This window comes from Phaethon aethereus, assembly GCF_964289735.1.
Source record: "Phaethon aethereus genome assembly, chromosome: Z".
Taxonomy (NCBI): Eukaryota; Metazoa; Chordata; class Aves; order Phaethontiformes; family Phaethontidae; genus Phaethon; species Phaethon aethereus.
In genome coordinates, this window is record NC_138577.1 from 69,069,969 (window position 1) to 69,082,781 (window position 12,813).

General features: G+C 38.2%; 1 protein-coding gene across 1 annotated transcript in view; it reads right to left on the reverse strand.

The window, feature by feature from the left end:
• The window catches only part of PRDM6 (PR/SET domain 6), a gene marked incomplete at both ends in the record, with an annotated part of 72,919 nt that overhangs the window by 3,273 nt on the left and 56,833 nt on the right, over positions 1-12,813 (reverse strand). Inside the window, one exon of the mRNA XM_082012831.1 lies at positions 3,339-3,515. Coding sequence (XP_081868957.1) covers positions 3,339-3,515 — 177 coding nt within the window. The remainder of the gene's footprint in view (positions 1-3,338; positions 3,516-12,813) is intronic.

Below are 12,813 nucleotides of genomic sequence, written 5' to 3' on the forward strand. Positions count from 1 at the left end.
AAACACCAGGGTTATCCCATTCTGAATGATTCTTTCCTCTAATTCTTTTTGGTTAACTCCTGAATATTAGATGTTTGCATAACGCTGATTCTGCAGGCTTAACTATTCTTTAACTTTGCTGAAATGGAAGAGTGGAGGGGAAGAACTTAAGAAAATGGGGATGGCAAATAATTTTCCTTTTTCTCCTACCTTTTAATTTACTTAAGAGTTTTGTTCCCAGACTAGCAGCCATAGTGGAGACTTCAGTAAGATAAGAATACACAAAAACTTTACAGTGGTGCGGCTGACTTGATAGCTTGTGATGACATGAAAAGAAATCCCTTCTAGCTGGACCTGCAGTCCAGGCAATGCAGCTAAAGCTTTGACTACAGATAACCTCACTTAGCATTGTTATCTCTAATGAAAAGCAAATAGAAAAGTCTTCCGCCATACATCCAAAGTTACCTAGGACCTACAAAGAAAACGTCTTCTCACAGAAAAAGCTTTTTAACCAATCACTGACTTCCTCTTAAACAACAATTAATTTGAAATATTTTAAAATACTGTCACCGTATGTTCAACATTTTTAAAACCACCTTCTGAAAATAATATGCATACAAACATACACTTAGTGTTTGACATTGCCTGCTTAATCCATGCACACTGTAATTTGTCCAAATACCACTTACAAACAGAACTGCCTTACTGCATTAGAAATAGTGAGATTGCATTCACAGTAGATGCAAGTTAACTGCCCAGCTGACTGCCCGTTTTCATCTATGAAATTGAAGTTAGTAATATCTTTAAAATTATGTCTGTTATTTTTAAAATAACTTAGTTAGAATTTAAGTAATTTAGCATTATCCATGCATGGTCATTCTTGCTAATAGTAAAAATATCATTCAACAGAAGTATGTGCATTACCACAAACATAGACTTTTCTGAGGTACAGAAACCCTATCTCTATGCACTTTTCCATTTTGTCCTTTTTTTGGTAAGTGTACACTCAAAATCCTTTTGTAAACAAACGTTTAAAACCTAAATTGCATGATCAAGAGACAGAAATCTTGTTTGTCCCATTTATGGTTCTTGTTTACTAGAATTTGTTGAGGTTTTTTCCTAAGCTTACTGAATTCCAGGCCTTGGACCCCTCCATTTCAAAGGAGGATCTAAATGGTGATGAGGCATCAAGATGAGCTGCAGCTATCTTGTTTTCTTCCAGCTGAGAGGGTGGATCAATTTCTGGGTAAGTTTTCTGCCCCTCCTCTCTCAAATGCAAGCAGTCCTGCATAGGAAACAAATCTGCCCTTTTGAACAGCTTGTGGGATCAGGGCGTATGTGTCCCCTTATCTGACTAGCAAGGATGGGAAGATCTGTACCTCCAGTTTTAGCTTCATGTGAAATTACTAGTCAGCTTACTGCAAATACTTCAACATGTCTTCCAGAGGGAAATTGGTACTACTGTTTCTTGAGTTTAAAGAAGAAACTAAATAAAAGTCCTACAAGAATGAAATTATGCTGTACATCATAAAGAAGTAGTACAAAGCATCCACATTTTTTGTTGCTCTCCCCTGCAGCTTTAAGAATGGGCAGGTACATCCTGGAATATTTAAATACTTCAGCATAAGCAGGGCAAAACAAGCAAACAAATCCTAGACTACTGGTTAATTGTCGTACATACATTAAGCCCTTTCACAAATGAAATTGTGCTGTAGGCAAGACCATTTGGGAAAAGGGGAAAAAAATTACTAAACCAAAGGGGAAAAATAATGACTCTAAATGGGCCAAAATAGCAGATGTATTGGAAACATGACAAAAACAGGATGTTAAGGAAAAAAATTAAGTGGAGTCAACAAGGTTACACATAAGTAACACCTTAACATTAAAAGAAATCTATTTTCCATTTTGACCCGGAAACCTCTTCCATTAATTACTAAAATCTATTTACACAGCAACTAGATAAAATCAATCTGATTGCTCACACTATTTTTGGCTGACTTTCTATGGGCTCTGAGCACTCAACAGACTGGCTCTAGAGGAGTCGGTGTTTAGATGCTCTGAGTTTCCGTGTTTTGCCACCTCCAACACTACCCTAGCCATGATTTCTGGTATGCAATCTCTTCTGTACTGAGCATGCAGTATTTGGTTCCTGGGTCTGTCCCCTCGCCCCCAGCAGAGACATGTATGGAGGCCATGCTTCCTTTCAACCATATATGGAGACAAAGCACCTCCACCGGTATCTCTACCGAGCTTGTTATGAGGGGTTCTGACAGGCCCCATGGCTCAGCTCTCTTACATTAACCAGACCAAGAGCACAGTACAGCAAAAGTAGAAAAGAAAGACACATGGAGGAAAGTAGACGGAGGATAGACACTCCTTGGAGACCTGGGTGAGACACACACCTGCTTCTACACTTATTTCCATTCCTTCTAGGAATGTCCAGTCGCTTCATAAACATAAAGATGTTATATCAATGCATTATAACATAAAGATGTTATATCAATGCATTATATGCTGATATCAATACATTATTTTTCTACCAAAGTGGGATTGTTCCAGGTACAACACCCATAAAATTTGTGCCTGTCAGCTCAGCAAAGACACAGACACAGATATGGAAAATTTCTTGGAGAACACGTCCTGTCAGGTAGGCAGAGTCTTGTGTAACAGAAGGTAAAATCCACCTGGGTCAGCTGTGCTATGGCTGGAGGTTAGCATAGAGAGAAAATTTCTGAGCCTCAGGTGTGTGCTTGGCTTTAATTTCAGTAAACAGAAACTGCAGAAGTAAGCAGAGACTGTTTAATTAATAACTGTCTTGTCCCAGGGACTTCTTTGTTTTATACATCTTGGGCAGCTGAACACTGACAATTTATTATTATGGTCTTACCAAAATTATGCCACAAGCCAGAGTTGCATTTTCTATGCAGTGATTCTGAGACTAAAAAAAAGATGCATATTTGTCCCCCATATCTAACCAGATCCAAATTAGCTTTTGTGTGAAGCTCCATCCACCTCAGCATATAGACGTCAAAGGATCATATTAATATTCTTACAGCATAGCCTGTCCCTGTCTTGAGTGTGTTTTCAGCTATGGTCCTCTGGCAGCAGCTTGTCATTTAATTAGAACAGTCATGTTCTTGTCAGAGGACAGAAAATTGCTCAGGGCTGTCAAGGCACCCAAAACCGAGCCTGGTTTGATCCTGATTTTAGCCACACCACTAACAGCTTTATCTGCTGGTCTGCCCTTGGCTTTCAAGGGAACCTCTGCCATGGGCTGGTATGGGGCGGCAATGCCCGCGGCAGTGCATGTCCCTCTCTAATCTCAGCTGGCAAAGGCTGTGCTGGCTTCAGGTACTTACTTGAAGGGCTTTTCCCCAGTGTGTGTCCGGATGTGATTGTTGAGTGTTGTGGCACCAGCAAAAGCACGACCGCAGTAGCCACACTTGAAAGGCCTGTCGCTGGAGTGCGTAACTACATGGTTCCTCAGCTCTGAAGGTTGGGAGAAAGACTGGGAGCAGTGACCACACTGGTAGGGCCTGCAATGGGAAAGAGAAACACCGTGCCATCAGTGCTTTCCATGGACGTGAGCAGGAAACCAACGTGGGCAGGAACATCTGGTCTTCCCGGTAATTTCCAAAGAGAACTGAGAGTGCAGTTCCCTGGAGCTTTCTTGGGAGACACGCACCCAAAACTTCATGACCTCTTTAGCAAACGTGGAGTGCTTGTGCAGGAATTGACTAAAAGTCTACGGGCATCATGCCCCACGAAACATAATTCAGCAAGCTAGTGAGCCTGCGCTACACGTCATACGCCTGCCTTATTTCTCCCAAACTCATCATGGTACTCCTTAGTCAGAAAGAACTCCTCACACGTTGGAGCTAAGAGGCTCATGAAATCCTCTGTCTGTTGGTGCCAGCTACAGTCTTACCTACAAATGCATGTCTGATTCTTATACCTATATCCTAGGTGGATTCTGTGACTGTTCGCAATTAAATTCTTCATATTGCATGGAGGAATCTAGGTTTTTTGAGATAATTTTTTTCAATGGGAAACCTTGGAACAAAAATAACCACCACGTTACAATTACCTTTCTATTTGCTTACCGCTGTTGAAAATGTTTGCATTTAACTAACACATTTCTCCCATCCAGACTGAAAATGCCTTTTTTGTGATCTTGAAATGAAACTCAGAACTTGCGTTTTCAACACCACAGTTTGTTAAAAACAAATGTAACAAACAAACAAAACTGACTGATACGTTACAAATTCAGAATCATAACAGAATCCAAACAGAGAAAGAAAAGGATACAAGACAGCAAGGTGAGACAGGACTGGTGAAATGCAGATACCATTGCTAACTAAAATGAAATGTGAAGAGGCAATGTCTGTATATTTCTGTTTGATAAAAGTGATTTAACATCAAGATCCTACAGGTGTTTTTTTTCCTTTTCACTTTTGCTTTAAGTTAGTGACAGAGTCCTACATGCTCATCAGTTTTTGGTAAGAAAATTAAGAACTTTTCTAGAGGGGTATTAGTGATTTTTATCCTGCACAACATTTTAAGGCACCACTCTTGATGTTTGCATTTCTAGAGCCAATGACCAACACCAACTTAATTGCTCTCTCTTTAATAAATATATATGTTTAAATGTCTAGAAACCAAAACTAAAGGGAAGGAGACAATGGTGACCAAGCATGTACAATTCAATTAAGTGCAAAATAAAGTGAACTATCTCATTTGTCAAGTGAACTGCTTAATTGTCGCTACTTGCATCACTGAACACAAATACTATTATTTTACAGTGCTTCAGAGCACTGAACCCTGATTGTAGAATTTTTTAGCTTGATTAATAGCTCAGTATTGCTCAATAACTCAATAGCTTACAATTTTAATTACTTACATTTGAAAACCTAACTGCTTTCCTACAAGTTTGAAAGAAATATATAAAAGCTGTGAGAAGGTTACTTAACTCAGATGATGTGCCCCTTAAGAAAATGCATGAATATGTGTAAAATAATATTTTATGAAAATAGTAAGTAGTGAGTATCTGTTTCTCTTATTGGAAGAGAAGTAGTAGCATGCCCAGCCCTCTCCTTTCTTGAAGTGCACAGTTAATTTGCACAGAAAACATCTATCAAACTTGACATGAAAATTCAAGTGCTGGTAAAACAAAGATGATTTGTGAATGCAGACTTGTTTGTTTGGGTATTTTCAAATCAAACACTTTTAAACAAAAAGAACACATGAAGATATTCTGTATCCAAGAAACATTGATTTTTTAATAGTGAAGGGGACCATTAACATCTATTAGCCTCTGGTTATCTATTTTTAACAGCTACCACAATAAATGATAAAACACTACGTAAAACCAATTAATCTTTTATTTTTTTAACAGTCAATGTGATTAATTTCATACAGTGAAAAGTCACACCACAACTTGTCTGTAAATAGCCAAAATTCCAAACCAGTTATAACTGAACATTGTGATGCCAAGTAAAATTTTTTACATTGGCTCAAAACAAATTTTGTGTTTACTAAGGATATTAATATATGTACTGAGAATGCATTTCACTGGCTGATGCTCAAGAAAAAGAGCACAGTAAAAAATACTCTCTTGTTAGATCACTTTGACTGTATTTTTTCCATTCATCCATATCTTGGGAGAATAGCTATTAAAGAAGTTACCCTCCTTTTTGCACGGGATGCATTTCTCTAGTTTATACACGGGCGCTTCTGATTAATACTGAAATGGGCAGAATAAGTAATTTTTTTGAGCTAGCTACATGACACACATTAAACAAAGCTCATTTTAAAAAGAAAGCTTGTAAATGCATTGAAATTTTATAACAGTTTTAAAATTATTAATCTAATTTACACAATAGCAAATTCAAATATGCCAAATTTTGACAATTTTGGATATTAATATTTTTTCCAAGAGAAAAAAAAAAGTCATTCAGTAAGTATAAAAGTTATCATTTTGTTCTCTGGTAACCATTTTACTGTGCTCAGAAATTTTTCTTGGCAGAAAATAAAATCAATACGTTGTTTTTAAAAAAAATGAAAGTGGTGCGGAAGGACTGAACATGAGCAATGCTCGGTTCAGTAAGTACATTGACATGGGCAGAGCAGGACTGTCTTTGATGTAGCAGTTATGTCTTCTGCCATCACTTTGGTCTGCACTGAGACAATGAATTAAGATGGTGACCTCTTTATAGCAGAGGTTTGCAGACAGAAGCAAGAGGGATATAGTGACAAAAACAGTGGTCTTCATAGGCTGTATTTTCAAAGATGTGCTGCTAGACTGAATGCAGTCCCAGCCCAGAAAAACTCATTTCCACTGGAATAACCGGGAACATATCGTACCTCCTTGAGCTTCAAGGTATCCGTGTGAATACAAGCATAACTGTGTCACAGCCCAGAATTCTGTTGGTGCTCCAGAAAATTAATGTTCAAACAAAACGTGTGTCATATGTGAAAGCCTACATAACTAAAATATTCTTTTGCAGATGCACAGGCATATTTGCAAGCATGAAAGTAATCAGTGTGATGGAACAGGTGTACCAGGGCTGCAAAGTACATGCTGACTATATTTTTTTCTCTAAAAATTTGTTCTCCAGCCAGCAGGTACCAGAAACAACATAGTTTTGAATGCCTTCATCATTGCAGTTTCTACAAAGTCTTTTGTAGTGCCTCCCAGATGTGAATCAAGCCTGATGAAAATCTTCTCTCAATAGTTTTTTTAGGTTACATTTAAGAACAGCTAAACTGATATGTAGCAATGGTCAGGTGCGAATGATGTGCTGACAGCCATCAAAAGCAGTTCTAATGTTTTTCATTAAACACCTAGATACATATTTTTCTAGTTCTCTGTCTTCCTGTCTGAGCTTAAGGAAAGGAAATCTACTTACCTAGAAGAAAATTCTCCTGTTAGAAAAATTACACTGTTGTCATCAACCTCATGCATCATCAATCAGGTATCTAGGTTTGGTAAAATGTACTGTATGATGGCCCACTACAGGAGCACAGGCCATTTAAAGTGAAATTCAGAAAGGAGTAACTATAATGTAATAGTCCTCAGGTTTTGCAGTTCTTTAGATTTTGAGCTTTTCCAAGTTTTTCAAGTTACATTTTCAAAATGAAACCAGTCAGGAATACTTCTTGCTCCCTAATTTAGACAATGTCTTGAATGATTTTCCTGTCTGATAAAGTCTTTTCCTGTGTTACACTTTTACACAATTTTCTTACTTTTGTAGCTGATTTTTTTGTAGCTGTAGTAGGGTGAAACTACGTCATGTATAGGACCAGTACAAAACTCATGTTCCCCGATGAGCCTTATTGAAACCTGGCCAAAGCTCATGCTTTGTGCAGTGGATGAGTATCCCTATAACAATAGAAATATCCATATTTTTGCACCTAAAATAGATGCTGACAGATAACTGTATGTTTAGATTGACTATTTTTAGATTTTCATTTAGCAAAAGTGGCATAGCCTTTAATTATTTATCTTGTACTATTCCTCTGCTAGAACAAAATATTTTCCAACTCCTGAATCGTAAGATAATATAAACTCATTTTCTACATCGTAAATAATTCATGAATTATTAGAACCCTGAAAAATCTTATAATTATTTTCCACTGAATTTTCAAATTATCTTCTTTATGATGAACAAGTTTCTAGTGAGGCCTCTTCAGAAAATTCACCTGTTTTCAAGGGGCATGTGGAATCCCAGTGCAATCCTTAGAAGTGGAATTGCTTGTAATGAGGAGTTTCTGAATACCTGTGACTCTATCACTCAAACACTGTCAGACCAGGGAGACAAAATAGCACATTGCTGTAATTTTTTCCCCTTAGAAAAAGATAGAAAAGCACCAGCTGAAAGAAGAGAGACCGACATGCGGTTGAAAGTCTTTTTCTCCTTGTTGAGGACTAAGAAGAAGTGAGAAACCAACTTGATTGCTGCCAGGGTCTCAAAGCGTGGGACACTGGGCTCCATTAAACCCAAGGCAGGGTTTCACGGCATGATAGCAGGAAGGCTGTTGCACCACAGCCTCTGCAAAAAAATGAAAGCAGGGCATGTTGAAATGGGAGCAGCATCAGCTTTCAGGGCCAAGCCTTCGTACAACACACAGCGTTAGGAGCACAGCTGCAGTCAGAGGAGTTGGGTCACAGTTCTCCTAACGGAAAGGTATTCCGAAGGGATGCCTTCTCCTAGCAAGTTGAACTAGGAGGCTGGCGAACACATACCTAAGGATACCGCTAGCTTGCACACAGAAGCGTTCCTAGCACCGGCGTGTCAACGGTGGGTTACGTTCACCGCCCCCGGACTCTACATCCCCTACCACCTTGGCTTTCCCCTTCGGCAGCACAGCTACTGCCCTGAGCACTTCAGGTACCACGCAGCAGCAGGGATGGCAGAGCTGGACCCACTGGGAGTTCGGGGATCATCTCTCACAAATGTAAAACTAGGAAAAGCAGAAAGTTGGGGCACTTGAAGCGTTTTCAAACTTCTGAAGCTGTCAGGGAGAGGTGCTCTGCTGTACACCCTTTGCTGTTATTAACTAGGAGTACTGGGAGTTTGAAAGCCTTTGTGAAAAGATTATGCAAGAACAAGGGTTAAATTCAGCATGATGTTTACTTTAATTGAGCAATATTCCATAGCCACTCTATAAACAGAAATAGACAACTCTTACTCACAACATTTACTTTTTTTAGGTCTCTCTTGGGGGTTGTTTAAATTAATTCATGGACTTGGGGAGAACATCAAAGTCAAAGACACAGAATCCATAAAGAAGAAGATAAATACAAAATGGGCTGAGCCATGATCTTAGAGAAAAGGATCTGTTAATTGGCAACTTCAAAACCCCAAGCTCCTGTTTTTAAAAAAACCTCACAATTGAGGTGCTACAGCAAAACATGAGTACATTATCTTTTGTGTAAACAAGAATTGCAAGGGCCAGATAACATCCACAATCTACCAGCCACGGACACTCTTATAGAGTGGGTTTTCCCTCAAATTATCAGCTCAAATACAATCACTGAGAATATATATCACACAGATGTACATATTGTATATGAAATTGTGCCACAGACAGCTCTTGGGAGCTACAGCCATCTGCCTTCCCTCAACACCAATACATCCTGAATCTGGTGATCATAGTAAGAAAGAAGAAAGATGTCATTAAAAGAAACTGTGTCATTATCAGAAAAGTGGTTGCTGTTAAAAAAAAAAAAAAATTGCTCTAAAAATTATTTACTGTGATCAAAGACTTTTGGTTACCCCTTTCTGGAGCCCACCCAGATAGGATTGTTGGGAATTTCTGCAGCAAGGAGAAGAAAAAAAAACAAACCCAAAAACAAACACAAAGCCAAAAAACAGAAGAGAAAATACATTTCTGGCTCCTGCTTTCAAGAAATAGTTGCTCAAACTGCTTCTGCCTGGACAAGGCTAAAAAAAGTCCCAAGTGCTCAGAAAGTCACAAAATTCAAATCTTGATGGATTTAAATCTTCACCTCCCACACCCACTCCAACCCCAATTACCACAAAGTTCAAAGAGAAGCCCCACAAAATATAACAAGCTAAAAAAATCTCAGTGGAAGGGGACGAGTAAGTTATAAGTAAACCAGTAAATAATATAAAAGTAAATTTTAATTTAAAATAGAATCCTAATCTTAATCTAAAATAACACAGTCGATTATTTTAATAATTCTCCCTATTTTAGGTTCTTTTATTTATTTATTTATTTATTTAATGACCTGCCTGTTAAATAGGAGCATTACTTTCTTACTGCCTAACAGAATTAAGTACATTTTGGCCTTTTTTTATATCTGCTCTCATTCATATGTTTTCTGAATCTAAGTGGCTTCTAAATAATTTCTTTTTTTAAATTTCTCAAGCACCAAGTAATCTGCTTTTCTCAAATTTCAGTCCATGAATGGGGCTCCTGTAGAGATTCAAAGATGTTTTCCCCTGCAGCTCATGCTGGAGGTAATCAGCATTGTTGAAAAACAAATACAAAGCCAGAACAGATAGTCTAAAGTAATTTCCTAGAGAATACAGGCTCTGCTGCTTCAGTCACATCAAAGATACAGTGGCTGGTGTGCTCGCAAATTGCTGACAATAAATGGGGAGCTGTTTATCAGCTGGAGCGGTGCAGCAGATACCGTTGAGAAAATACACACCGGAGAGGTGCCCTCAGTACTTCAGGCTGGCAAGCAGGTATTCTTTCACAAATCATACCCTTGTCACCAGGAAATTTTGTACACCACTTTAGGCATTTTTCATCTGCAGGAATGCAATATTTCGGGAAACCAAAGACAACTCTTTTCCAGCTGCTATACCACTAAATAGTTGATCCTGTACCTGCTAAAATACAAAGAGCTGCCTGTGATGTAAGCTCAACCTATAATGATTTCTAACCAAGGGTATGAGAACCCAGATCCAAGGGCACTTATGAGCTGCAGTAACTGTTATTCTGGTAATTTTAAACACTGAATGAATTGCAGTGAGCTTAAATGGATTCATGTGACTGACGTCCCACGTAACGCTCTAAAGAAGGCTTATTGGGAAATGCTTTTACAGCAGTTATGTTGATGGCACACCCCACGGGAACAAAGAAGGTATTACAAAACTGGCCTTCACAAGGAGTCTGCACAATTTATTTAATGAAAACATAGAGATGTAAGCCATTTTTCAGTACAGAGGGAACACAGGTGTCACAGAACAGAGCACTGCAGTACCTAGTATTTACGCAACAGATTGATCCTAAGTGTATACTGCAACCTCATTTAGGTTTTATGCTCTCTATGTAACACCAGAGGAAAAGTTTCTTAAGAACAGGATTTGCAAAACCCAACAAGATAAAGAGGAAACCAGCTAAATTATCCAGGATCAATATTGAGAAAAAGGCATTGTATTTTGAATCTTCATGAAAGCTTCTGGGGTTCAACACTTCCAACTCAGAGTCTTTACTTACCTCCTCTCTAACCCAATCCTCCCCAAATCTGCTGAGTTCTTTCTCTAATCACCCTTTGCTCTCTTTGCTCCTAGGGGATTCAACTTGTCTTCTGATCTAGATAATTTTCCTACTATGCTGTAGGGTATTCTACACTTGCTTGTTGAAGCTGTTCTGCATGGACAAATTAGGTAGGCACAGGAGTGACAAAACAGTAAGATGTCATGAACCAGTAGCCTACAGATGAGGGTGTTCACTTCTGAGGGGGGAAGACTTAAAATCCAGCCTGTGTTTCAGGCAATATTTTAAACAATATACTTAGGAGGAAATAAACAAAAATAAATAAAAATTTAAAAATCAAATCTCTCGCCTCCAAGATGACAGAGGTAATTGTAGGATACAGTTATCCTAACTTTTTCTCTCCAGCAAAATGAACATCTAACCATCCCTTAGGGTGCAGAACAACCCCATTAGGGGAATCTCTTCTTGCATTAAGTATTATCTGCAGCTTGGTTCTTCAAAAAGGAAGACACAGGTTCAAGTGAAGGAAAGGATGAAATCTAGGCATCACACCTGCTTGGATGAATCACTGAAAAAGTATTTGGGCAGCCTCACAACATAAATTCTTTAGAGTCCTTGACACAGCATTTTATGCTTTACAGTATCTTTAGGATGCTTTAATACTGGAAACATAAGAGTCCATGAAAATTAGGAAACTGGACCTTTTGGGACCTCTATTCTACATTGTGGCACTTAAGTTGGCAGTTGTGTCCTGCAGCTTCTTTAGCATGATGTTTGTTTCTGCTAAGGCCAGAATAAAATTCAGAAAACATTTAAAGAGCTTGTTTGCATTCACAATATTGTCAACTCCTTACATTCTATGAAGAATTGCGTGGAATCTAGTTTGCCCCTAGCATGCTTGACATTTCTTCCTGGAAAAATGTATTTATGCTCCAATATCTTCACACCCACAGAATCACACAAGCATATGCATACATGTAGATAAACACGTACACAATGAGACATAGACATGCATACAAACATACACACAGACTCACTGTTGATTATTTTTTGGTAGTGTTTTTGTTAAATGTGTTTCACACTTAAATGCTGCTTTTAGAACAACCTTCCAGGGATTCAGCTGTTCTGCTCAAACCTTCTTCACAGATGAAGAAGAGACAAAAGATGGACAAGCCTTTTTTATTGAATTAATTTGATTTTTGTCTTTTGTCCTGCCAGCTATCAAAATTGTCAAATAAACCAGCTTTGATTCATAAATAATGGTTCCATTATATTTACTGTGCCACCGGTCAGAGTACCTGAAATTTTAATTCACTTGTTCAGCTAAATTTCATCCTCAGTTCACGGCCATAAAATTCTGTATTGACAAACTTTCAAACCAACTTTGACTCTGAGGTATCTAGTCAACATTTTTCTTCTGTGTGGATATTAGTTTATTGAATAAGTGGCATCTGTTTTCCTCCACATCACTAGTGGAGTAGGTATTTCCTTTTGACAGCTTTGCACGATTTATGGGTTTGCATGCTCTGAAGAAAAATAGTACTAAGCAAAAAATTCCAATTCATTACCTCTTAGTACTTAATTAAGTTCATACACATTGCACACTATAGGTGAACCCTGAAATGACTGTGACAGCCACTGAGCAGCAAGTTAGATTATCTTTGGAAGACAGAGAGACTTTTAATTATCTTGACCTCATTTTTCCACCTATGATATTCATAAATTTTCCTTCTGTTTTGTTGCCTCCATCAGATGTACCAAACCATTCCAAAAACAAGATTATATCCTTAGCTATTTCCTTTTATCTGCACATTTAGGCACCAAATGTTTTTACAAATAGTGAAGTCAAGCAATGTTTTT